The sequence below is a fragment of the Pimephales promelas genome, chromosome 6, assembly GCF_988280905.1.
Source record: "Pimephales promelas chromosome 6, fPimPro1.hap1.1, whole genome shotgun sequence".
NCBI classification, from domain to species: Eukaryota; Metazoa; Chordata; class Actinopteri; order Cypriniformes; family Leuciscidae; genus Pimephales; species Pimephales promelas.
This window is the reverse complement of record NC_142774.1, coordinates 27,322,341-27,349,225: the sequence shown is the minus strand read 5'-3', so window position 1 is coordinate 27,349,225 and position 26,885 is coordinate 27,322,341. Positions and strand designations below refer to the sequence as shown.

Genomic DNA, 26,885 nt, shown 5'->3' with positions numbered 1-26,885 from the left:
AGGGCAGAGCAGGAAGAGACCAGGGCGGAGCAGGAAGAGGCGAAGGCCAGGGCGGAGCAGGACGAGGCGAGGCCCATGTCTGCATCGCCTCCATGGCCCTCACAGGGTACCTACTGCCCCCCCCCAAAAAATACTTGGGGAAATTCACGGGAGGAGCCCCTGGGTGGCGAACGGGCACAGGAAAGGCCTCCCGGAGCCTGAAGGGCGCAGGCAGAGCGAGGCGCAGAGGCGGGGCCGACAGGGCGAGGCGCAGAGGCGGGGCCGGCAGGGCGAGGCGCAGAGGCGGGGCCGGCAGGGCGAGGAGTCTGGGCACGCTCACCGGGGCCTGGCGAACCAAACGAGTCCTCCTTCTCCTCCTCCTGCGGCGCGCTCCCACACTGCTAATGGACAGGAACTCCTTCGCGTACCTTTGGACAGACCGGCCCTCTTGCAAGACTGACGACAGGTATTCTGTCATAGCCCGGTTGCTGACGACTGCTGGACCCATATTGAGGTTGGTTGTTCTGTGACGTCGTGCGGAGAAACAGAGCTGAGGCTGGGTCCAAACGCAGTGTAACTTTATTAAACAAACTTAAAACAAGACACTAGAAACAAGACTCGAGAGACGTGAAAGCACCAACGTAGCACACATAAATACAACAACCAACCAAGACAGGGCAGAAACACAGGGCTTAAATCAGGTGAACTAAACAAGATGATAAAACACAGGTGCATGAAATAAACCATAATCAGTCCAGGGTAAAACATGAATAAAACAATAAACTAGGAAGGAGTGCCCCCCAAAGGCTCAAGCGGGCACTCCAGCCGCAGATCGTCACATAACCCCCCCTCTAAGGAGCGGCTTCCAGACGCTCCTAGAACGATCCAGGCGGGGGGCAGAGTGAAGGTGATCCCGGGGGAGGGACGGAGGGCCAGGCCCGTGCAGGGGAACAGGACCAGGAGGTAGCCAATGCGGGCCTGGGCCGCAGAGCATGGGCATACCAGACTGGGCCGGAGACCAAGGCGGAGCAGGACGAGGCGGAGGCCAGGGCGGAGCAGGACGAGGCAGAGGCCAGGGCGGAGCAGGACGAGGCAGAGGCCAGGGCGGAGCAGGACGAGGCAGAGGCCAGGGCGGAGCAGGACGAGGCAGAGGCCAGGGCGGAGCAGGACGAGGCAGAGGCCAGGGCGGAGCAGGACGAGGCAGAGGCCAGGGCGGAGCAGGACGAGGCAGAGGCCAGGGCGGAGCAGGACGAGGCAGAGGCCAGGGCAGAGCAGGAAGAGACCAGGGCGGAGCAGGAAGAGGCGAAGGCCAGGGCGGAGCAGGACGAGGCGAGGCCCATGTCTGCATCGCCTCCATGGCCCTCACAGGGTACCTACTGCCCCCCCCCAAAAAATACTTGGGGAAATTCACGGGAGGAGCCCCTGGGTGGCGAACGGGCACAGGAAAGGCCTCCCGGAGCCTGAAGGGCGCAGGCAGAGCGAGGCGCAGAGGCGGGGCCGACAGGGCGAGGCGCAGAGGCGGGGCCGGCAGGGCGAGGCGCAGAGGCGGGGCCGGCAGGGCGAGGAGTCTGGGCACGCTCACCGGGGCCTGGCGAACCAAACGAGTCCTCCTTCTCCTCCTCCTGCGGCGCGCTCCCACACTGCTAATGGACAGGAACTCCTTCGCGTACCTTTGGACAGACCGGCCCTCTTGCAAGACTGACGACAGGTATTCTGTCATAGCCCGGTTGCTGACGACTGCTGGACCCATATTGAGGTTGGTTGTTCTGTGACGTCGTGCGGAGAAACAGAGCTGAGGCTGGGTCCAAACGCAGTGTAGCTTTATTAAACAAACTTAAAACAAGACACTAGAAACAAGACTCGAGAGACGTGAAAGCACCAACGTAGCACACATAAATACAACAACCAACCAAGACAGGGCAGAAACACAGGGCTTAAATCAGGTGAACTAAACAAGATGATAAAACACAGGTGCATGAAATAAACCATAATCAGTCCAGGGTAAAACATGAATAAAACAATAAACTAGGAAGGAGTGCCCCCCAAAGGCTCAAGCGGGCACTCCAGCCGCAGATCGTCACAGTATAATTATTTTGTATATATATATATATATATATATATATATATATATATATATAAATACACACACATGCATGTATATTTAAGAAAAAAATATTTCTATATAAAATATTTATATTTATATATAATTTATACAGTATACAGTATACACATGAAAATATTTCTTAAATATATACAAGCATGTGTGTGCATTTTTATATATAAAATAATTATACACAGTGCACCCGCATATATTATGTAAACACAAACATTTATTTTGGATGCGATCATTCGCGATTAATCCTTTGACAGCCCTAATATATATACAGTATATGTATATATATATATATATACACAGTATATGTATATGTATATATATATATATATATATATATATATATATATGTGTATCCTCCTCAATGTGATCTCCTCAAAAAAATACATTTTCCAGAACAGCTTACTCCTGTTGGCCATGAAGACTTCCAGCGCTGTGTTCTGTAGCAAATAGCGGCGAGAGAAAATCGCTCTGATCTCTGTGAACTGCCATTTCCCATGCAAACCCTCTGTGTAGGCTAAAATCTGTCCAGGAGACACAAACAAAGACAACTGATCAGATAAATCTAAAAAATAAATGGAATATGAGTGAGAAAACAGCAGGGCAGAGGGAAGGTTTTAGTTCATTTATCACCCACAGCTCATGCTCAGGGTTGCAGCGCAGGATTAATGTGTATTATTGATCAGTCCTCATGAAAAAGAGATGCTTTAAGCGCTAAAATGAGCCCCATTCAGACACGCACTAAAGGGGAGCAGGAAGGCCACAGTTCACTAAAAGGTAATCAGTACCAAGAGAACTGGAAATCTATCAGTATTTGCCCTTCAAGTTGGTGTGAGCGAGGAATGGTTTTATCATGCGTTGCTGCTGCACAATCATCATACTTCATTGTTCAGAAAATGCAAGAAATGTTAAAAACAATTCTTCAAGAAATGTCGAAAAAAAATATTATTGTTAATTATACATTTCTACATATAAATTGTACATTTATTTGTATAATACATAAACGCATACATTTTTGCAGAAAAGGGACAGACAATACACTTATTTTTGCTGACGTCACATTTTACAATATGTTTCTGCAGATTTTTTTCTGGTTCTTGATGGACGGAACCAAATTAGGCTTCCAAATATCGCAGATAGCCCTGATCCAGGTTATTTGAGAGACGACCGAGACAACTGTAGTATAATTTTGCATTCACAGATGCTCAGCTATGCCAAACACTAGTCTTAACTTAAGACTCTACTCATTTCTAACTTAGCTTTATTACAGATTGGTTGTTAGGACAGAAAGAGGAGAAAGAGACCACCACACCTGATCTGTGGGGCTCTGATTAGGGCGGATAAACAGCTGAGTTTATCAGGCATTCAGATCTTCCAGTAGCAAGGCTAACACTGATATGCACTCATTAATGAGAGAAAGGGAAGAAGAGAGAAAGAGGGGGCAGCAGCTGTGCTGTGTGCTGAGAGCAATGTCACTGCTCCTGTCTGCTCTGCAGACTCACTTCAAAGTCTCCGGAGTTCAATTAAATGTGGATTAAGGTTGTTCCACCGCCCCGGTAACGCTGCCGTTCGCCACCGCAAACTCCCTGACAAGCGGCATGTGAGACGGCCATGCTCTCCTATTTATCTTCTTCATCTCCCCTCTGTCAGGCGGTTGGTATGGAAACCGCACCATTAATGTGATATCTGATGCGCTACCTAACCAAGGTATCATGGAGAAGTTTGAGCATGGAGGAGTTTATTACAGCAGAGAGATTACGGACAGGGTCATAAAGATGTAATCCACTTGCACAAGTGTAATCGAGGAACTTCATCTGTCTATTTGTATTGTGTATTAGCAGCTGCGATGGACTGGTAATGAAATTAACCCCATGTAAGGAGTGTTAATGCTGCAAGAGACCCCCAACCACCCGCCCACCACCCACTCAGCACAAAATCATAATATAACACACACTTCACGACCTGATCATTACCTGCCATTCTAAATGGAAGGAGTGAAAAGAGTCAAAGCAAATATTAACTATTAGGGCTGGGTGTCGACCCAAATTTCACAATTCGATTCGATTCCGATTCACAAGCTTGCAATTCGATTCGATTCAATTTTGATTATTTTGGATATCAGTTACAATAAATGGCAAATTTTCTCAAGGAAATCAAATCTCTTAACTAATGCTGTGAACTATGGGAATCTAGTTGTAGCCTACTAGGCTTCATTAGCCTAATTACACTTTTACTTATTTTTATAATAAGAAGATTATGTGAAATATAAACATTTAAATGGTGGCTGTCATAAAAACTTGCCAGATTTATTCAAATATGGATTCAATATTGAAGAAAATTAAGATTATAATGCATATGTAATATGGTGTATATATTTAGCAAAATGCTCCTCTCTAGAGTTATTTTTTTCTAGCTGACTAACGAGTTTATGTGGGTTTTCTGAGGTAAATATGACGATACATGAGATTGATTACAAGCTGTTGACGTCTTTCCACGGTTGAAACGCTGATTGAGCGAATCAATGCGACATGATACGGATTTCGATAAGTTGTACTCTATCTTTTAACACACTTTCAGATGCTCATTCATGTTTATTTCGCGCTTTGATTGGTATTATTAAGCCGGAAGAGAGATCAGCGCTGCTGCCTCTGAGCTGCGCCAGAGCGATCTCACGCCATAGCGCCAAAATGTTATTTATGTTTTTGAATTTCTAAAGAAAATGGACGTAATTTGAAATTTGAGACTTTGTTTCATATCAATAGTAAGAAAGGACGAAGATTATTACAAATTTTTTTTGGATGCGCGCAGCCGCGATACAATGATCCATTCGTTCAAATGAAACAGGATGACTAATCGATTCTTATCGATATCGGTTCGTAAAAATGAGAATCGATTAATATCGAGAAATCTATATTTATTACCCAGCCCTATTAACTATTAAGCATGGGTATAAAGTGCTAGTTTAGAGGCCCAAGTCAAAAGAGAAAAGAACCCACCTTCAAGTAGGGATATGGACCAGTAATCAAATTCTAGCCAATACAACTGATAAATATTCAGAGAATTCGGAAAAATAGTATCACAGTTTCCACAAAATTCGGTTTCCACGGATTACCAAATCAGCGTTGTGATGCTTAAATTAATTAAGGATAGTGTACTTAAAAGGTTAAATCTTTGCCATAGTCTTGTGCTATTGCAAGTATATGTCAGTTAGATAATCGCGGTAGTAATCAAAAATGTGCAAATAGGTAAAATGAGTTAATAAAAAAAACTATTAAATATCCATTATTTCTACACCATTGAAAACATCAGATTGTATATACAAGAAAAAAAAAAACAGCTCATCACTAATTATTTTCAGATGAAAGTCACTTGAAAGGGGCTTCTGGAGATGAACATCAGGCCATAAAATCTTGCTGACTAAAAAGACGACCTTTAACCTGTGCTTCATTCCATCTCTATACCAGAAGAACTTCAATAGTTCACACTTTATCTTACTCCTGTCTACTCAGACCCAAAGGAATAAAGCAATGATTCAGTGCCTCGGCTTGACATGCTGTAGACTGATATGACGGTCTGTTGTGCGTCTAATATCATATTTCGTCTTCATGTACCTTGTACCTCATGTGCTAGCCTTGTAATTAACTCTCTCGGTATTCTTGATTGTTGCTCAAAAAAAAGTTGTACACTTTATTCGACTATTCCTTTGAGTCGAGAGTTCAAGAGATTTCTACGACGCATGCGCAAAACTGCGTTCTTATTCCACTACGTCTTGTTCAGTTCTCGCGCATGCGTCGTGGAAATCTCTTGAACTCTCATCTCAGGCCCAGAAGGGAGAAAAGGAATAGTCGAATAAAGTCGTTATTTTTCGCACAAAAAGTAATTCTCGTCGCTTGATAAACTTATACTTGAGCCACTGTAGTCACATGGAATATTTAAACATTTTCTTCAATGACTTTCTGGGCCACCAAGTTTCAATCCCTTAGGGTGCCTATGTGGTAGTGATTTACCTCTCAAATTTAATCAAAAATATCTTCATTTGTGCCCCGAAGATGAATGAAGGTCTTAAGGGGTTGGTACAGCATGGGGGTGAGTAATTAATGACTTAATTTTCATTTTTGGGTGAACTAACCCTTTAAGTTTTGACCAAGATATTGCATTGACAACGGGAGAATCTAACTACTCTGTAAAGTCGACTCCAGCCCTTTTCCAAAGACTCTCAATGGAGTTATGGCCAAATCACGTGTGAAAATGATTCCTCATGCTCCCTGTGAAAACCACTTTCACAATTTGAGTCCGTTGATTCTTGGCATTGTCTTCCAAATGGTTGTTTAAGAAATGAAAAGCTGCATTTTAGGGTTAAAAGAATGGTTGCCAAACATTTAGCATACAAGAAATTTTTTTTGTCACTTCAATAATGATCCAATGCAAAAAGTGCCTTTTTGGTCATTTAGACGTTTAAAGCCACTTCTCTACAGATATAAATTGTTTATTCCATTTTGTCTATACTTGTTCTGGATGAAATGTTCTCCCATCCATGTCAAAAGACAAAAAATTGTTTTAATTTCAAGGCCATGATACTGACGCCAAACGGACAACAAAAGGTTGAAGTCGAAATGGGAATGTGTGTGTCATTTCAAACCGCTCAACCTGTTAGGATCAAGAGGCAGCAAGTCATTTCTGAGTGCTGTCATTTGTCTCTGTCAGCCGCTGAAACGAGTCTGAGATGAAGAGGGACACATCTCTCAAACAGACATTCTGCCCTCTGCCAAAGGACCCTGTGCGTGCAAACGACATCCTCCAAGCGACACACACCAGGGACCAGCGCTCGAGAGCATGTGCTCCGTCTCTGACAGAATTGAATGAAATCTAATTGAAAATACCCCCCCACCCCACGCCAAAAAAAGACGGGGAGGGGGGAGGAAGCGGGAGAGAAAAAAAGCAAAGATAGCAAGTGTGAGACAGAGAGCGAGTGAACTATCCAGCGCTCTCTCAGAAAGATAAATGAGTCTCTGAATAGCAGTCTCTGTTGGGCAAAGTGTGCACTTGTGTTTGAGCTGTGATAAGGGCGTTCGCAGTGAGGAAAAGGAAACGGCTCTCCCGCCGCTGACAGAATCCCCATCCTCACTTATAAAATGTGTAATAAACGAGCATTATAACGCTCAATTTGAAGCTTGGCATTCGATGGCATTCAATTACACGTGTGTGAGAGAGTGCACTCGTACTCTAAGATGTTGGTTTTTAATGTGCCTATGCATCTGCAGAGCAAAATGAGGGGATTGAAGTTCAATTTGTATGCTGTTATTAAGTGTTTCCGCCTGGCTGAGTGTGTTAAAGATTGCGAATGGGACATTTATTATTACCTTTTGGTCAAATGAAGTGGCCTGGGCGATAAGGTGATGAAATTAATGAGGAGGAGGAAGTGGGTGATCCATCAACATCAACATTCAGAGCCGAGTGCACTGGAGATGCAATATTGGAAAACTTGATAGAATTCATGGGAATAAAAGGGAGTAGATATTGGAGAGGGCCTTCTGTTTCTAACACCAACTGGCCATGTAAATAAGAAGCTGTAGTGTGGAAGCGCACACACATATACTGTAGCACCAAGCTTACATCACTGACAGAACACATCACAATCTGAGAGATATAGAAAATAACTTTAAGGTATTTTTTATGAGACAGAGGGAAAATGTAACACTCAAAGTATCTTCAGTCACAGATAAGCTAATGTGATGAAACTTATTGAGCACATGCAAGTTCTCTATCTGCCTGAAAAAAAAAATATGTGTTTGTTTCACTTTGTGAGAAATGTTATGCAAAAAAAAAAAAAAAAAAGATTTTGATCAGGGAAAGCGATTTTGGAGATTTCCAGTATTTTCTTCTCCTATCTAACATTTTGATGCCTTTCAATATAAACTATTTTATATTTTATTTCAAGGTTGTTCAACTGTAAACTAGTAACCGTACATGATGTTATTGTGGTTTTGATGTTGCAGAAAATTAAGTTGCAAGGCTAAATTAAAATACTGAATCTAATTTACATTTTTTAATCTATTTGAATCTATGAGAAATGAGGCTAAGCAATACATCACTGTTTTAAATGTCTAATCTGAGGAAATTATAAACCATGCTACTTGCTCCTCTTTTAGAAAATCCAATTCATTCGAGTGAACTGGTTCATTCAATAGATTACCAAAATATCATTGTTTCATGTCCCTGTATAGGTCTATTTTTTTTATTTGGTTATGTAAATTAGTCAAATTTTAATTGGTAAATGTCATCTTTTTCAAAGGACAAGTTCGGTATTTTACTATTAAAGCCCTGTTTTAAGGTCGTTTCTGATGAAATAGAATGGTTAGGATTGTTTTTTAGACAAATGCTGCTGTCATGACAATTTTCGGTTTCTGTCCCCCCCAGAATACAATACAAGTCAATGGAGTTGGACGAAAACTACGATAAAACCTGTTTGAAATCATCTTTTGCAGTGATTTTTGTGTGAGCAAATTAGTGAACACCCCAGACCACTCGGTGAGTTTCACGTCTTTGTAAACTAAAGTTTTATGCGTTTTTATGAATGATTGTTCCAGTGCACCTATGCTACCACTATAAAGGTGTGTGTGTGTGTGGGGGGGGGGGGGGGGGCAGCGGTGCTAACAAAGATTCCAAAAATTCTCGGGACAGAAGCATTTGTCTAAAAAACAATCCTAACCATTCTACAGTATTTCATCATCAAACCGAACTTGTCCTTTACGATTAATTCAAAACTCATCATTTATTTGTGTCAGTAAAAATACAGCTCCAATGAAAACAAATGAAAGAATGTTGTCACATATTTACATTTTTTTGTTCCCAAAAACAGACTGTTCATTACATAACTTCAGTGTATTTAGCTGATCTTTGTTTGTAACGAATTTCATATTTTACAGTTCCAAACGAGAAACTCCCGCACACTATCAGAACTTACATTTAAAAAGTCTTTACTAGCAAAGTTCATCAGGCATACACAAATTTCCAAACTCATCCCATTTAAGACCAAGCACATGACCACTAAACAAGGCTACACCTGTAACCACTTTGAAAATTGTTTTCGGAGTTTCTCGTTTGCAGATTGTCGACCAATCTTTTTGGGTCATTTTTCCTACGCACCTATTATCTGCAGGTGTGCGATGGTTTTTTATTGATTGATTATATTTTATAGTTGCAACATACCTATATCAAAACATGGAATGTACAGTTTTAGTGGTCTATAGTCTGAAATGTTACACATGCCCTTAGCGTCCATTGTAAACACTCAGCACCTCAACAAAAATCTCAACGCATTCTCACCCCAAGGCGTCACCTTTGACCATGCTTCAATATTTGACGTTTTAGGCGCCCTTTAGCGTCACTTATATGACGCGATCCTACGGCGTCATCTAACTGACGCTAAAGGAAAGCGTCAGTTAGAGGACGCGGTTAGGTTTAGGTGTGGGGTGGGGGTAGGGTACACGCGATCCTAGGGCGTCATCTTACTGACGCTAAAGGGCGCCTAAAGCGTCAGATATTGAAGCATGTCCAAATGAGAATGGGCTGAAAATCTATATGCAACAAACATACCACAAGTTCTCTTTGTACGAACCCCTCTCTCAAATCCATCAAGACATCTTGTCCCATCAGTGAATAAGTTTTCATCCATAGGACTACATCGGGTTGCAATAGAGTTGTTAAAATGTCATATGGCATATGGATAGCGCCACGTGATTAGATGGTTCAAGAATGTGCCCCTACGATGAGAGCTGAGAATCATGGGACTGTACAAGCACATGATTTCTCTTTCCAAGTATAACACAAATCTGAAACCATCAGTGAAGCTGCTTACAAGCTGTATTTTTTCAACCATATATTAAAGATTAGCTGTTGCTATCTTCAAAACATTGTAAAATCAACATGCAATGTCAAATATTCCACTGAGAGAACATAAATTCCATGTTATCCTCCTACTTAAATCCTTAAGTCAACTCATAGAAGAAAAGTAATAGCAAACTGGATTAAAATGTCCTTGACATGTTACAACAATAAACCAGCTCAAGGGATATCAAAAACAAACTATTAAACAGTAAAACATTAGCAGTCACTTAAGATTTATAGAAAAGCTATTTAGTAAATACATATATTTATATGTGTGGTAGCTGAAGTGTTTAGTTCTTAACGTATTCAGGCTTAACAAAGTCCAATAAGGATTAGAACTTCCTTTGTTCCTCACCACTCCGTTTGCCAACAAGTTAGCCTTTTAACTTGCTGAGAGAGAGAGAGAGAGAGAGAGAGAGAGAGAGAGAGAGAGAGAGAGAGAGAGAGAGAGAGAGGGAGGAAATCTTGTGTAGATTTAGAAAAAAATGTCAAGAGCTATGGGGTTAATTGGAGGAGAAGTGAATCCTTTAGTGCACTTACTCATTAAACATTTGGCCTTTATGTAGAGGCTTGTGGGGGGTGACGGGTGGACACACAAAACGCACAGTAGGGACTCCAGTAAGGTGAAAGTTAACACCCATTAAATGGTTTAAATGGACAAATTAGGGTGTTTTCGGCTCATAAAAATACAGTAGAACTGTTTCAGAAATAAAATTGCTGAAATGCTGAATCGCTCCAAATGGCAAATGGGTGCATTGGGCTCAAGTAAACATACAGCTCCAAACAGGCCAATCTCAAGACGGTTTAATAACAAAGACAGAAAAGTCCAACCATCAACCGATGGAAGGTAGATATGCAATATCTTGAGGAAAAAAAATGGAGAAATATGATCAAGAGGAGAGGGATTGGATCCCTCCTCCTTTTCTAACTGACATTCAAAGAGACTTTCTCCAGCCTCAGAGATTTAAAGCGCTTTAACCCCAGGGCAAAGGAGGGCAGCTTGGCTCACCAAGGAGCTGGACGGAAGAAAGACAGGATAAGAGTGACATAAGTGTGAAGAAGAGGAGCGTGTAATTTAGCAGACATTCACAAACCGACAGTTTTGCTCCAAGCGCCTATCTGATGCTGTGGACTGAAGCAACCAGAGAGAGAGAATGGCTATTTTGAAGAGCTGTTGATGAAGGGTGCTGCTAACAGACTCCAATTATATGTAGTCATGTCAGGGAACATAGTTGGGCAAACACTGCATTTGTGAACACTAAGTTGGAGAGTGTTGTGAACTAACATCCCAAACACCTCTGACAAGCATGGAGAAAATCATCTCGACAGACTTCCCTGTGGTTCAGTCCTTCTTCGAACTCCAAAGCATTCATAGAGAGGAGAAACAGCTAGGCCAGGTTTAGATCCCACCGCATCATCCAGCACTTTCACTCCAGTCCGTCGTCACGCCGTTCCTTACTGTGTCTAAGTCAGGATGGCAGAGAAGTGAAGTCCCCCTAATCCTTCTATTGTCCCGGGCCTAATTGGATTTAGAGGAGGAAGGTGGGGTAGAGGGTAAAATATGTGAACCCCCTTTTAGGGAGCCTAAAGGTTTTTTCATGGCCTGAAAAGGAGGAATCCTCCAGGGATTTAAGGGATTGAAAGGTGACAGAAGCTGGATTATGTTTTTTTTATGACTGTGTCTTTAAGCAGGTAAACAGGGAAGCCCATTACATGGGAAAAGTGCAGGCAGGGGTTAATGTCGGGATAGCCAATTCCTAGGTATCTGTGAATAAGTTGCTCATTTCAGTGGGTTTTGTTGCTGTGAGAACTCTCCATAGAAACCTCCTGATGCTTATGACGAAAAAGGCATTTCAACAAGTAATACAGGTATGGAGCCTACAACAGCAACCCGAGTGAGCTCTAAACATTTATACTCTTCTATCTAAAGTATACTGTGGCTTAGGCTTTATTTGGAAAATGTTACTAAAACATTGTTGGTTTTCTTTACTTAAGAAGTATCTATATACCTAATCTACAGTATATCTATAGATCTCTCTCTACCTACATCTATATATCTATATTTCTCTATAAATATCAAATATGTCAAATAGCTGCACTTTCGAAATCGTTGATTAATCACTCACTAATCATTAACTCTGAAATTATGAATTGTGGTTAAATATTTGACTTGACTGACAGCACTACAAAAACATACAAACGCCCAATAACAAATGCATTCACTGAGATAGATCCAAGAAAAAAAAAATGTCAATGAGAAGATATGACTAGAAATCGACTAAAAGAAACAAAACTGGGTAAGGAAAATGGGATACAAACAATGTAACATATTATTTATGGGATGATAACATTGTCACAACATGACAATTACGTTGTCATAATTCGGTTCAAAATTCGCTGGAAAAACGAGCACCGGCTCCAGAAACATTTTGGTCAAAAAGACGTATATATGTGCTGTCTTGAAGTCAAATTGGCTGTTCCATGTCAATCCATTCAAAACAGAATTGCCATCCAGGCAACAGAACTGGAAAGGCCAAGCAAAAAAGCCTACAACTAGATTATTTGACCTATGTATTTATCGTCAAAGTGTTATTGGTGTGAAGCACAGTAATTCAGACTATTTACACTGCTAGTAAACTGAATCAGATGATGCTTGATCGAACTGTCACCTAAAAGAACCTGTCATGCACTACCGGCCTTATTGGGTCCCCATGGAGACGCCATTTCAACCAGACTGGATGGATCATTAACCAAGACTGAGGAGGTGACAAGAGTGGAATAGTTCTGGATCTTAAAAAAAAAAAAAAAAAAAGAAAATAGGATAACCCAATGTATAGTACAGTATTTAAACTAGATTTATTATCATGGACTGCCATAGTTAGGGAAAGTAAACATGCAATAACAAAAAAAAAAAAAAGAGTGAACAACTAATTCATAATATTAATAATAATCAGCAATAGGAGAGGACAAAGGTGTATGGCTCTAATCTCAGACAAACATGCTCACTCTGGCATCCATAAGGAGTCTCATCCATCTGGCTAGTAGCATATTTAGTGACGTTTGTCAGTGACTGCTCTGCTGAGTAAATGATGGAGAGCAGATCAATCAGGGGATTGGGAGGCCCCAAACCTTCACCCTGTCGGCAGAGGAAGATGGAGCAGCTAGACTCAGGTGCAGGAAACCCACCTTCCGTCTGGTGAAAAGGGGCCACTGATAATGGGCTGCTATTGTATGATATACCCAGTCTGCTGGTTATTGTGCTCAGTTTATCTGCTGGTACTTTATGCTTCTTGGTAGGGTCATGTAAGTGTTACAAGTCTAAATTACACTTGACTTTTATTCTTTAGCTATCAAAACAGGTTCACAAGTCTTTGTAAAGCATCCATATCAAGTCTCTGGTCAAGTACCAAGTTAAGTCTAAAGATTTTCAAGTCCAAGTCAGGTCTCAAATCTCTTTTGTTAATAGTTCTTCTACATATGCTAAAGTTTATAAAAGTCAAATAATTTCACTCTGACTCGAAATATATATTCACACAATACCATTCTTTTGAAATAAGTCTCTTATGCTCACCAAGGATGCATTTATTTTATCAAATACAGTTGAAACAGTAATATTGTGAAATATTATTACAATTCAAAATAACTGTTTTCTACTGTAATCTATTATGTAATCTAATCTAATATGTAATATATTCCTGTGATGGACTAACTGAATTTTCAGCTGCCAATACTCTAGTCTTCAGTGTAACATTATCAGTGTACATTTTGATTTGATATCAATGTTGAAAAAATGTTGCTCCTTAATATTTTTATGGAAACTGTTTTCAGGATTCTGTTTTAAATAAAAATTTTTTAGAAACTATATTTTTTTTAAATAGGAATCTTTTGTAACATTGCAAATGTCTTAACCGTCAATTTAAAGGGGTCATATAATGGTACGTGCACTTTTTCAAGTTGATTGTACTGAAATGTGTGTTGGCAGTGCCTGTTCACACCCATCATATAATGATACAAATCTATCCAGTGTTTTTGTTTTAACCTGTTTGTTTTTCCCTTTCTCAAATCGAGCCGTTCGGCCGAGTGACGTCACACGGTCAAACGCCCCTCCCACGATTGTTGATTGACAGCAGCGTCACAACACATCCCCGCCCTGAGCAAGCTGTCATCATAGTCAGTCATTGATACGCTGGAGCAGAATGGCGTCTAAGCCATTGTGGTGTTCTGTTCTTGGGTGTAATAACAAATACAGCAGTCATGTTGATGTTCCTAAATCCGAAACGCTGAAGACACAGTGACTGAGTTTTGTTTTCGAAGGGAATATTTCCCACGAGCAATGTCAATGCTTTCATGTTTGCGCGATTCACAAATCATTTCTCAGCAGACTGCTTTATAAACAAGGATCAGAATAAAGCTGGTTTTGCTAAGAAGCTGCTCCTGAAAAAAATAATCGGTACCAACTATTCATGTTCCTGCTGCACCACCAGAAGAAGTGAGTGTAAAATTGTATTAACCTTTATTTTAATCTTGTATGCTTCACGATGAATGCGGCTAAGGTTTACACTCGAATGTTTTGACATTCTCAATAAAATTCATAATCCCACGTTTATAAATTATAATGAACAACGCGTTATGGTTATTGTGTTATTACAAACTGAGTATGTATATACATCAGAAAAACACAGTGTTCGCACATCTCACTAATTTACTATAACATTACCCTGCCAGTCCATGTGCAAAGATAGATCAAAATGACATTACGTTAACCAACCATTCAGAAACATCCTGCTCGAGCCTTAATTGTCGAACTTCTTTGCGGCCGTCAACTTGTCCTGGGTCCGACTCTGGTACAAACTGATACGGTTGCACAGATGTGTCCTCAGAGACTCCTGCTGCCATTCTTACTCTAAAACATACCCTCAACTGCATTACATACATACCACTCCACATGCATTGTGTCTAAACACCTGCAGAACAGAGGGGCGGAGTGAGCGAAGCTCATTATCATTGAAAGGCATATGCACTGAAACGGGGTGCTGAAAACAGAGCTGTTTCTGACCAGGTAAAATGAGTGTTTTCTATTTAAATTAACCCCTTACCTGTCACCCCCCTTTTTGATAATTGACATTAAAATGCACTACACAAACTTAAATGGTTGTAATTCAAGAATGCTTTGGAATATATACCCAAGTTTGGTCTTGTTTTAAAGAAAACGATCAGCAGATTATTACTGAAGTGAACGCACTTCAAAATATTAAAGTATGAAAAAGTTATGGAAGTTATAATTTACAGTAAATCAAATATAATTTATTAACATATTTTAAATATAAAATAAATATTTTACTAAATATTTTTTACTATAAAATGAAAGCTATATATCTAACTCTAAAGTTGTGTTCCAAATTTAAAGTTGATATCACAAATTTTGAAGTTCCCATAAGATTTTGTTTAGGCGTTATACCAAAAATAGCCACCGGGTGCCATTGAATTCCATTGAATTTAATTGTATGCATTCTGCCATTACAAATTAATACATTTCTATCCAAATATCACTTCTGTCACAAAATATGTAACCTTGAGACTCAGACCTTTCTGACAATATGTGTTTTGTCAAGATTAGAAAAGGTTTTGATAATAAATTATGAAAGATGATGCCCAAAAGGGGAGGGGCCTAATAAAAAAATACCGTTTCTATGGTAATGCAACATCCGATTTCAAAACGGTTTTCACAGGATGAATTCTGAGTTCATAAGCTTTCAAATGATACCTAACTTAAGATAACTACTAAAATATGTGACATAATAATAAAAAATTATATACATATATATATATATATATATATATATATATATTATACTTTTTAGAGGACTTCTTACCTCACTGTTTAAAATATAATTTTATCTTTTTTATTGACAAATACTAATTGTTTTATTATGAACTTTTAGCACTAAAAACCAAAGTTTCAATTATTAAAAGTGTGTGCGTCGACTTTTTGTGACCAAGGTCAGAAACTCCTGTAATAACGTTGATTTTTTTGAGGCGCACTCTCGTCATAAATTCATATATTACTGTTCATTCATAATTTGTAAGAATAAGAGTATATATAAGAGTATAGTTGTAAGAGTATATTAGAGATATTAGAATCGTATTAGATTTTTTAAATTAAAGTATATTACAAACTTTTAATTTAGACCCTAAAGAATCAAATGAACTTGTATGAAAATGGCATTATATGACCCCATTAATGTGTCCTTGCAGATTAAAAGTATTAATTTCTTATTAAAGTCTTATTAAAATATTAAATTCTTATGAGTCTGACAAGTCTTAAGTAAAATTTTGCCCAAGGAGTCAGAAGTTCCATGATTACGCCCCAATTCATGGACAATACATATATTTTACAAATTGAGGAATGAATATTCAAATTATTTTCTATAATCAACAACATGCCACAGACACTATCAAGACATCTTAACTCAGAATATCCCTTCAACTAAAAGTCAAACTCAAATTACAGACCAACGTATCTTTTGCAGAACACAGTCGGTGTAAAACTCATCCTGACCTTCACCAGTAGCTCTAGAGTAGCACAATACATCTCTCTGAAACATCTCTTTAGAATGATGTCCATCCCAGATCATAAAAGTGCCACCAGGGAAAGAAGGCCACAATAGAAACAGACAATAAATTCAATGAAGGATGCAAGTTGAAAGCATGAGGGCAGCTCTCCTTGACTTTGAGATGCTTCTGTCACAAATCTGTTTCTTCCTTGTCCTTAGCATTCAATTATCATTGCTGTATCAGTAGACAGGATCAGTGAACTGCTTCATACCAGATGACTTCATTGCGGGGGTAACCTCAGAGAGACAGGGAGGTATCATTCCCATGGAATGGTACAGGAAAGAGCAGCTTCTGTTTAAATCACTAACAAGAGATGAGAACTAGTGATATCCAGGTCATGATGTGCAATTCTTCAATATTTTAGTGTGATTGAAAACTCTTTCATTCATCTGCACTGGACCTCATCGGAATTTGGTCTATTAGAAATAACTTAACAGATACAGACTTGCTTTGTTGGATGTTAAAAACACCATCCAATATATAATTTCAGTATTTTGAAAGAGTCTACCCTAAAAGAGTAGAGCTAAACATGCTTCTTTTTAGCATTTTTCTAAATTAACATTTTTCCCATTACATATTACGTATATCAGAATAACTCATAAGCTAACACACAAAAAATGAATATTTGTCCCAAATTTAACATCACATCTTTTTTAAAATCTTAAAACTTCTCTTCTCCATGGTTTAAATTAGGATACAATCCCAGATTTTCAAAGTCTCAGACTTTTGGTAACTAATGTGTACACTGTAAAAAAAAATATTTTCAAGATTTGTAATCACAACATATTTTCTTTCGTCAAATCAACTTTAAAATAATTTATTTAGTTGAGATAACTTATTATTTTGAGTTTCTGATGATTAAATGTATCTCCTTCATTGTATTAACTCACTTTTTCCAGTTCAATCAACTTAAAATTTTAAGGCAACCCAGGTTACTTACTTTTTTAAGTTAAACCAACACTATTTTTTTACAGTGTAGTAATCACAACATTTTTTCTTTTGTCAAATCAACTTAAATAATTTATTTAGTTCAGATAACATATAATTTTGAGTTTCTGATGATTAAATCATTCTCCTTTGATTTTCTCCTAAGTTCTTCTCACTTACTTTTTTAAGTTAAACCAACAATAGGATAAAGTACTCTATAAAGAGAGAGAGAGAGAGAGAGAGAGAGAGAGAGAGAGAGAGAGAGAGAGAGAGATCCCCTCATCATTCAACTCACAGCACGACTCATTAATTTATCGACTCCAGCAGGACACCGTGTGTAAGTGCTGATATGAGCAACAGTCATGGCTGCTCTCCTCCAGCTCATTGATAGTGACAGAGGTGCTATGGTTGGCTGTTTGCCTCTGTGCAAACTACTTGCGCCTAACTGAAAAATCAATAAAATCTCAGGACAACCTGACACTGATCAGCAGCAGGCGAAGGTCGTCTGTGGCAACCAAATGAGGAGGGACGGTGTGCGTGAGGAGTGATGAGCCACTTCAGGATGTTTGTAGGACAAGCGTAACAATACTTTCACTACGTAACATCCCTCCCACCTTCCCTCCTCTCCTCCTACCCAATTAGGTGTGAACCGAGCTTGTCCTTCAGAAGAAACTCGACTGCCTGAAGCGAAAAGGAAAAGCAATGTACGAATCTGGGAGGATGTTTTATAAAAAGCAAACATGTGGGAAGTCAAGGATTAAACAATATAAAACATGGAATTCATTATTGTTCAATCTGGTGGCATTTCAAGTGAAACATATACTCATGAAATTGACTCCAAAAAGTATGCATAAACACACTTTGAACGTATGGATTATATTGTAATATAAAACAAAATATTAAACCGGTGTCAAGGTGATTTTTATCAAGTCAGTTCTCCTCACACAGGTGTCCAGATATGTATATCTATAAAAAAAAATATGTCTAGCATATAACAATACTGATTTAAATGTATGGATTTTCAACAATACTTCTAATACAAAAAAATATATATATATGTATTTTTTTTGTAATATCTTTTACTTGAAAAGATATCTGTGCTATCATTAAAAATAAAATAAAATGGATATTTTGTTATAAAATGAGGTGACATTCACACATGCCAACGTTAAAGAACCCTACAAAATGTTACTTCAGAGTACCACATTTCCATTGGATTTTTACTATTTTACTAGTTTACTGCGGACGCACTTGTTTAGTAAATTTTCAGTATCCCAGCAGCACTGGATACTGTATCCTACAAAGCCACACACTCGATTTAGTGCCACCCATTTCATTTCTAGGTTAATTAATGAACCGGAATTAATAATTTAATTATAAATATTAAATAGCTGCTATTTTCAAGATGATAACTGGACTTAAGCAACAGCAGTGTAGCACAGAACTGGGAAAACATTAACTGCAGAATGTTTCACTTTAGAGCTTGTCTGAAAATCTCATTTTCCAAATAAATTTGGCTCTGGAAAAAATGATTAGGGTGGTTGGGGTGTGGGTGGGTGTCTAAATGTCCAAATGTTTTAGAACATCACAGCATAACACTGAGAGTAGTAGAGAACCATGGGTACAACAGTGGAGTGTCTGATCAGGAAAATCCTAAAACACATCAAATGAGGACGGTGAATGTGAGGGGCACAGAGAGACACCCATCTGCTCCATGACCTCACCAGATCTCCCTGGCAGATGCAGAAAGGCCTGCCAAGCAATTAGTACCACTGGTTGACTTGTTTGGGGCCGTCTCCTAGGGGCAAATGCAGCTGGGGCCGTCTGCATGTGTGTGAAACACGGGTAAGACGGTGTGCCTTTTTGGCCTGCTGCCTCTCACGTTTCCATTGTAGGGCAGAAAAAGACTACAGGCTAAAACCATCTGTAACTGACATTCTAGCCCTCTTATCATTGACATGAAAGAGTAAAACATGCTAACTTCAGCTGAGACGGAATGCTGCAAAAAAAAAAAAATGCTGCACTTTTTTTTTTTTTTCCTCCTAAATGAGCCTGGAGGACAACATAGTCGTGTTTTTATTCACCAAGGATGTCTATACACTTTAAGGCCCAGGAATACTACATCTTTAAGGATATAACAGAAATGCATATAAAAAGAACTAGGACAAACAATTTCATAATCCGTCACGTACCGGAAAGTCATGCATTTCCACAAGAGAGCAAGTGACAGTACATTTGACAAAGCATGATGGGAACGTTTTGGCTCTTTGTGGACAGTATCTGCCACCCCAACATTTTTCCTGTTTAAATCTATACTTTGTGGGAAACCCAAAAGAGCTGGTCTTAGATTTGAAGGTGCCCTTGAAGTTATCCGGATCAGTGTTTTTCTTTTTTCTTTGATCAGCCAACACTATCTGTCTCATTTTTTTTTTTTTAACTAGGTCAGATGACCTGGAAATCACGTTAGCCTCTTCAAGACGTGAGACACAAGGAATGAGAAAGAGAGAGTCTTATCAGACACTGTCCAGTGTTGTAGAGAGGATCAGAGTGGAGTCATCAGATCAAAGAGGAGTGGCTCCACACTACCGTGCCTCTCTCATTTTCTCGTTCAGTCTGCTCACTAAGACCAAAGCTCTTTTGGTCTCCAGATAATACGGAATGTTTTCAAAAAAAAAAAAAAAAAGAGATAAAGAGCCCAAAAGCATTTCTTCTTGTGTTAGAGCTTATTTAAACACTTCTGTTCAGATCTGCTAAGTGTACAGTAGGTTCAAGAACACTTTTTGGAAGAAAAAAGGAAAAGAAGAAAAAGAAATTCTATCACTTTCAGTGAGCTTTCAGTGAATTAAAGCCTATGATTTAGAAGTGCATTTGACCTTTATAAAACGATTCAAATGAAGGAAAGGAAGTTAAATGGAAATAAAATTGTTTATGTAAATATAGCCAATGCTTCGCCAAACACGGATTAATGAAATTATAGTAATAGCCTTCAGACAGTAAAGATCACCTTGAATTTAATTGTTTAACATTTGAATTGGCCAAAACACTTTTTTTAAAAGATAAGATACAAACAAATCCATTAAAAACTGTAATTAAAAGATTAAGTGATTTCTTTGCTTAATTCTTGGAATAGTGAGATTGCACTGCACTAAAGTAAGGTCATTTCAAATGATGTTACCCAGTTAACCCTTATTGATTTTAGACAAACATTTAATTTCACTATTATTTAGAGCTGAAATTAAGAGCACATACTCCCATTTTTTTTAACAGGTTACCATTAAAAAAACTGATATTAGACTGTAACATGATTTATGTATGTAGCATTCTACAATTCCAATTAATCTTTACCATTAAAGAACAAGGTCATATATGAAAGAATGAACGATAAGGTGGACTGGAGAATCAATTACTTGTTGCACATTATTTTATTCCATCATAAAAGTCTATAGGCCTAAGAACTAAACTTACATAAAAGAAATACGTAAAAAATGCACTACATTCAAGTCGCTGTAGAAATATTAACCATCACCCCCTGCCTGCCCTGGCGTCCGATTTCGTGATATTGATTCACTCGGTTTAGGAGAAAAAAATAATGTTTCTGTAATTAAATAAAACGCCGTGAAGTTTCTTTAACGAAAGAACATTCGCTCAGCGTGAATCCAACAAACAGTGTTTTACTCAAGCGAAAAATAAAACACCCCGCGGGCTCGCAGGCTTAACAACAAACTCTTGACATTCGCTTCTCTCCCTGTAAAAACACACTCAGTCGCGACGGATCGATAGTTTGAATGGCCTCATTTAGCGCAACGCATCCTACAGCACGCAGCGCTATATCTGCAGACTTCCACGTAAGCCTGTCGTTAAGACAACTGAGAGCTGAACTCATACAACATGAAGTCAGGCTTGATAAGAGACTTCAATTACCACGCCAAACAATCTCTCCTCTCTAAATTATTCATCTTAACACGCTATGCTTTGGAGGAGATGCTGTTCAGATTCACTTAACTCCTGAGAACAGAGCATCGGTGGAGATAAAAAGATAGAAACAAAATAGTTATTTTTAAAGTTATTTTAATGACAGCAATGTTATATAGCGAGCGAAAGGAAAACGCGGCAATGGAGGTAATTAAATGCTAAACGAATAGAGATAGCCTACTACGCACAAAAATAAATAAATAAATAAAAAAATACACTATTTTTTGCATCAAAAAAAATACAGAGAAAAACTAAATAGCCTAAAGAAATGTGTTTCTTTTTAAAAAAGTTAAAAAGTAGGCTACTAACCAAGCTTTAACTGCAAACCACATTTTATATCTTTTCTTTTTTATAATTTTCTTTTTTCCTCTCTTTTCTAAAAAAACATGCTTTTATTCTCCTTATATCAAGTGCATGCAGAAGTTAAATCGTAAATATCTTCTGTAAATAGGCTAACACATCTGCAGGTTGCTTAGTTATAGCATCCGCACTGGAGCGTTTCTATAAAGCCCAATTCATTACAGCAGCTCACTGTCATCTAATTACTATCACTGAATAACCCGAACGACATATCAGTCAGCTAAAAGCGTTTTATGTCATTTAGCCTACTGACCATAGTCGCTAATCTAGAAATTAAAAAGCGAGTTTTAAACAGAGTCTAAAACACCCGCATAAAATGTTGCAATTATAGCCTAAATATACAGGAGAATTATAAAGGTTAACCAATCTAGATCATTGATTTCGGCGTTATCACAATATTACAGAACCTACACCTCCACGACCATAACCACACACACATATAGGCTACACACACACACACACACGCATCTGATCTTTCCGAGTACCTATAGGGTGAAATGGCGGTGGACGAATGCAACAGCAGTGCGCGGTCAACAACCTACAGTGGTAAAACAATAACTCTCTCCCTCTCTCGCTATTTAACACAAATAGTTTAGCAGCCAATTCTTAAAGACCAAAATTGAATTCAATATAATCAAAAATAAATAACAATAGCACCAAACAAGCAAGCAAGCATTCAAAATGTATTCAGCGAGTACTACGATCAAATGAAATGTACATAGTACGGTGAGATAACAATCACCAAACATGTAAAATCATTGTAATGTAGGTTTAAGTAAGTAAAGGGTGAAATGTGTGCTCTTAATGTTGTCTGTAGCCTAACCTGGAGGCGCCGTATCTCGAGCGCTGGATGTTCAGGAGGAGAGAGTCTCTCCAGTGCACCTAGGCTGTGATTGGCCAACAGCACTGACAGCTCCCCCGCTGATTGGCCAGGAACAGATGCCCGTCCCACTTTCACTCCAGCTAGAGGACCATTCATAAACTAAACAATTCCAACACTCACGGCTGAGTCTGGACAACTGCACACTGGCGCACAGTTTTCATGCGCAAACACAAGTGAAAAAGATGATGACATGACGCGCGGAGATTTATACTTCAACTGATAGGCTACCGGCAACAACTTAAACCTTAAAACCTTTTCAAGTTGAGTTGGGAAAAGTCGCACTGCGTTGCATCCATCCGTTTCCTGGTCCAAATTTGACGTCTATCCGCTGTGGGCGCAAACTTCATCACTTCTTCCTTTTTTTTTTTTCTTTTTGCTGGGAGTTGTGCCTCTGGCTCCACCGGTAAGCATTGGATCCATCGGCGTACTGCGAAACTCCGGTCTACAGTCCGGATCTGTGCCCTAATATGATTGCAACGCAAGCAAAGCTGGTTTACCAGCTCAATAAATATTACAACGAAAGATGCCAGGCGCGCAAAGCGGCCATCGCCAAGACCATACGAGAGGTGTGTAAGGTGGTGTCGGATGTGCTGAAGGAGGTGGAGGTCCAGGAGCCCCGTTTCATCAGCTCCTTGAGCGAGATAGACGCGCGCTATGAGGGCATGGAGGTCATCGCACCCAACGAGTTTGAAGTCGTGCTTTACTTGAACCAGATGGGAGTCTTCAACTTCGTGGATGACGGCTCTCTGCCGGGCTGCGCGGTACTCAAACTCAGCGACGGCCGTAAGAGGAGCATGTCTCTGTGGGTGGAGTTCATCACCGCCTCCGGTTATCTGTCGGCGCGAAAGATCCGCTCCCGCTTCCAAACGCTCGTGGCCCAGGCCGTGGATAAATGCAGCTACCGGGACGTGGTTAAGATGGTGGCGGACACGAGCGAAGTGAAACTGCGCATTCGGGAGAGATACGTGGTGCAAATCACCCCGGCCTTCAAGTGCACGGGCATCTGGCCTAGAAGTGCAGCTCAGTGGCCCATGCCTCACATCCCGTGGCCAGGGCCGAACCGGGTGGCGGAGGTGAAAGCAGAGGGTTTTAACCTCCTCTCGAAAGAGTGCTACTCGTTAACGGGGAAACAGAGCTCAGCGGAAAGCGACGCCTGGGTTTTGCAGTTCGCCGAGGCCGAGAACAGGCTTCTGATGTCGGGCTGTAGGAAGAAATGTCTCTCTGTTCTAAAGACTCTCCGGGACCGACACCTCGAGCTGCCGGGACAGCCGCTCAATAACTACCACATGAAGACCCTGCTGCTGTACGAGTGCGAGAAACACCCGCGGGAGACTGACTGGGACGAGTCGTGCCTCGGCGACCGTCTGAACGGCATTCTGCTGCAGCTCATCTCCTGTCTGCAGTGCCGTCGGTGCCCACATTACTTCTTACCCAATCTAGACCTGTTTCAGGGTAAACCACACTCAGCCCTGGAGACAGCGGCCAAACAGACCTGGAGACTGGCCAGAGAAATCCTAACCAACGCTAAAAGTTTGGATAAACTGTAAGATGCAAAAGGAGGACATTTATTGTTTGGGACGTTTGAGATCACAACACTGAAAGTGGAGAGAATGTGATCGTGGTTCTCTCTGAATAATACAACCAAGAAAATGAAAGATTAAAATAAAACTTAGCATTTGCTTTTGCCAACGGGACATTGCAGGAGAGAGACATGAAGGTACATTTTAAAATAAGTGTAATGATTTTGTTGTTTGTTTGAACTGTTTTCACAAAGTGAAAATTTTATTTAAATATATGCACAAGATCTTTAATTGCGAATTACAAAATGTAGCGTGCCAAGTTCAATTTTTTTCATGATGGGATCAAAAATTGAAACGTGTAATAAAATCATGACACGGTGAAATTTAAACTTGGCAATTTGTCATTACTTAATTCAAAAACTCTTGACATTAATGGGACTGAAATACATAAGCATAAGACGCATGCATAATTAAGTGTATAGTTTTGTGATTTGTCTTCGCTATAAACAAAAGTAATATTACAGTGTGTGTTTGTGAACTGGCCTTTCAATTTAACTCGTAGAAAACGAAACGTAGAAAATACGCGTGGCCTGTTACTCTGAGATAAAAACGGAGATTTATAAAATAGACTCTAGCAACAAAATAAAGATTAGAGAAATAGAGTTTAGCGTTAAAAATGGAAATAATGGAGAGCAATTTGTAAAACAGAAGACATACACTGCTAAATAAAATGTCAAAAATAAAACGTAAACAACCGATCTCTCACAATTTCACTGATTAAAAACCAAATATGCATCACAAAAAATATAAAAAAATGTTTAAATAAAGACACTGCGTTTTTTGTTTTTTTTACTTTTTCGACTGAATTAATAATAATAATAATAGGCTAATTATTGGAAGTAATTTAGTTCACTCTGGAAATCCCTGAAAAAAAGAAAAAACTTATATTTTATTATTGAATAGAAAAATAAAAAAGCAGCTTATTAAAATTAAAAAAAACCTTCTGAATAAAAATACGTAGACAATGTTTACAACAAACAAACATACAAATAAATAAATAAATAATCTAAAACAGATATTCTGTTTTATTCTGGAAAAGTAACCATTTTAGCCTACAATTCTGTTAAACAACAAATTATTATTATTATAGCTTTTAAGAAAACAACTTTTTTGAAAACAGTATATTTGAAGTATATAAACATAAAAGGACATTAAGGAAATACTGAAAGTTGATAGTTCTTAAACAGTCAAAATAAAAGTCCAAGCAAATCCAGCATTCACAATAATATATTCCTCTTCAAGCATTCAATTTCCTTTGGCACACCTCAGTTATAAGCCAATGCTGATGGCAAGTAAAACTTCAATAGCCTTGACCCTCAAATGTTATGAACAGTTGAAACACATGCAACATGCTATGAGGAAAGAGAGCACTCTTTTCTGTCTTTGTGTTATGATATATGATAAGATGACCACAAATAGTGAATACTCACAAACTCTGCATGGAAAGGTACTTAAAACACTGGTGTTTCGAATATACATTAAAGGACCAGTGGCTGGTCACGCATTTTTAGTGTGCACATCTCATGGGACATTTTGGAGTCATTTTGGATGAGAAGCCTCTTACCTTGGGATCAATGTCCTTAAAACTTGGGTCTTCATCATCCACCTCAAAGTATAACTCTAGTGCCGTGATGGACAGTGTGCCTTTTACCACTACAGCGGGTGCAACCAGCTGTGCGCTGGTGCTCAGGTTAACAGGCCCTACGGATCACAGAAGAGCACAACGGTTAGTGTGTGTGTGTGTGTGTGTGTGTGCCTCCCCCACCCTCTACTGCCCTTGGCATAGAAACCATTTCAAAGGAGTAAGTGTTTACTTGAACACATAAACTCAACAAGGGCGCATATTGACTTCCTGATAGAACATCTTTAGTTTTAATTAGCTTGGTGGGAAAAGTCTTCAAAGTAAAGCTAGAGTCATTTTAGGATAATAAAGTTGAAGTCAAATGATAACTTCAAACACACTATAAAACATGATTTAGGATGATTTAGGCTAAATCTTTTTTTTTTTTCTTTTTTTTTGCATGCACAATTTTAAATAAAAATAATAATGAATAATAATATCAATGTAAATAAAGTAATGCTACTCATATAACTTTATAATATTACAACTTTCTTAATATTACTGTTTAGCAACTGAACCATGAAAAAATGAAGATTTGTTAAATGTAAACAAATAGCTAAAGCATTCATTAATAATTCAGGCTATTTAACAATTAATTGAGAACAATTTAAACAATTTAAATTCAAATATATAGCCTATTTTAAAAAGCAGATTCATTAAAAAAAAGGATTATCCCCTGCACAATGACATATTTAAGCGCTTCATCTGTCATTGAAATGGTAGCCTATAGTCTAGATGTCAAAAAAGCGCTGAAATCCGCTGTCAATCAGCGCTCATTGATTGCGGGCTTTGGGTTTAATCTGTCATCAATCTTAATGTATGCCAGAATGACAATGTTGAAGGGTTGCTCTGGGGAATTTCTGCCTCTCTGCATGCGCAAAGCATCGGATTTGCGCTTGCAAACTGCCGTTGCAGTCAGCACGACCAGAAGCCCGTGTTTGATTTCCC

At 39.1% G+C, this 26,885-nt stretch overlaps 2 protein-coding genes across 11 annotated transcripts in view; one reads left to right on the top strand and one right to left on the bottom strand.

Annotated features, from left to right (window-relative positions):
* Positions 1-26,885, bottom strand: part of lrba (LPS-responsive vesicle trafficking, beach and anchor containing) — a 299,224-nt gene that overhangs the window by 83,010 nt on the left and 189,329 nt on the right. For all 10 annotated transcript variants that reach the window (XM_089132308.1, XM_089132310.1, XM_089132311.1 and 7 more), the window contains 2 exons: positions 25,881-26,017; positions 2,499-2,616 (listed from right to left, as the gene is read on the bottom strand). In XM_089132308.1, coding sequence (XP_088988434.1) covers positions 2,499-2,616; positions 25,881-26,017 — 255 coding nt within the window. The remainder of the gene's footprint in view (positions 1-2,498; positions 2,617-25,880; positions 26,018-26,885) is intronic.
* mab21l2 (mab-21-like 2) lies at positions 22,847-24,645 on the top strand. The gene has a single exon (XM_039693755.2). The coding sequence runs from the start codon at positions 23,204-23,206 to the stop codon at positions 24,281-24,283; it is 1,080 nt and encodes a 359-aa protein (XP_039549689.1). The 5' UTR covers positions 22,847-23,203; the 3' UTR covers positions 24,284-24,645.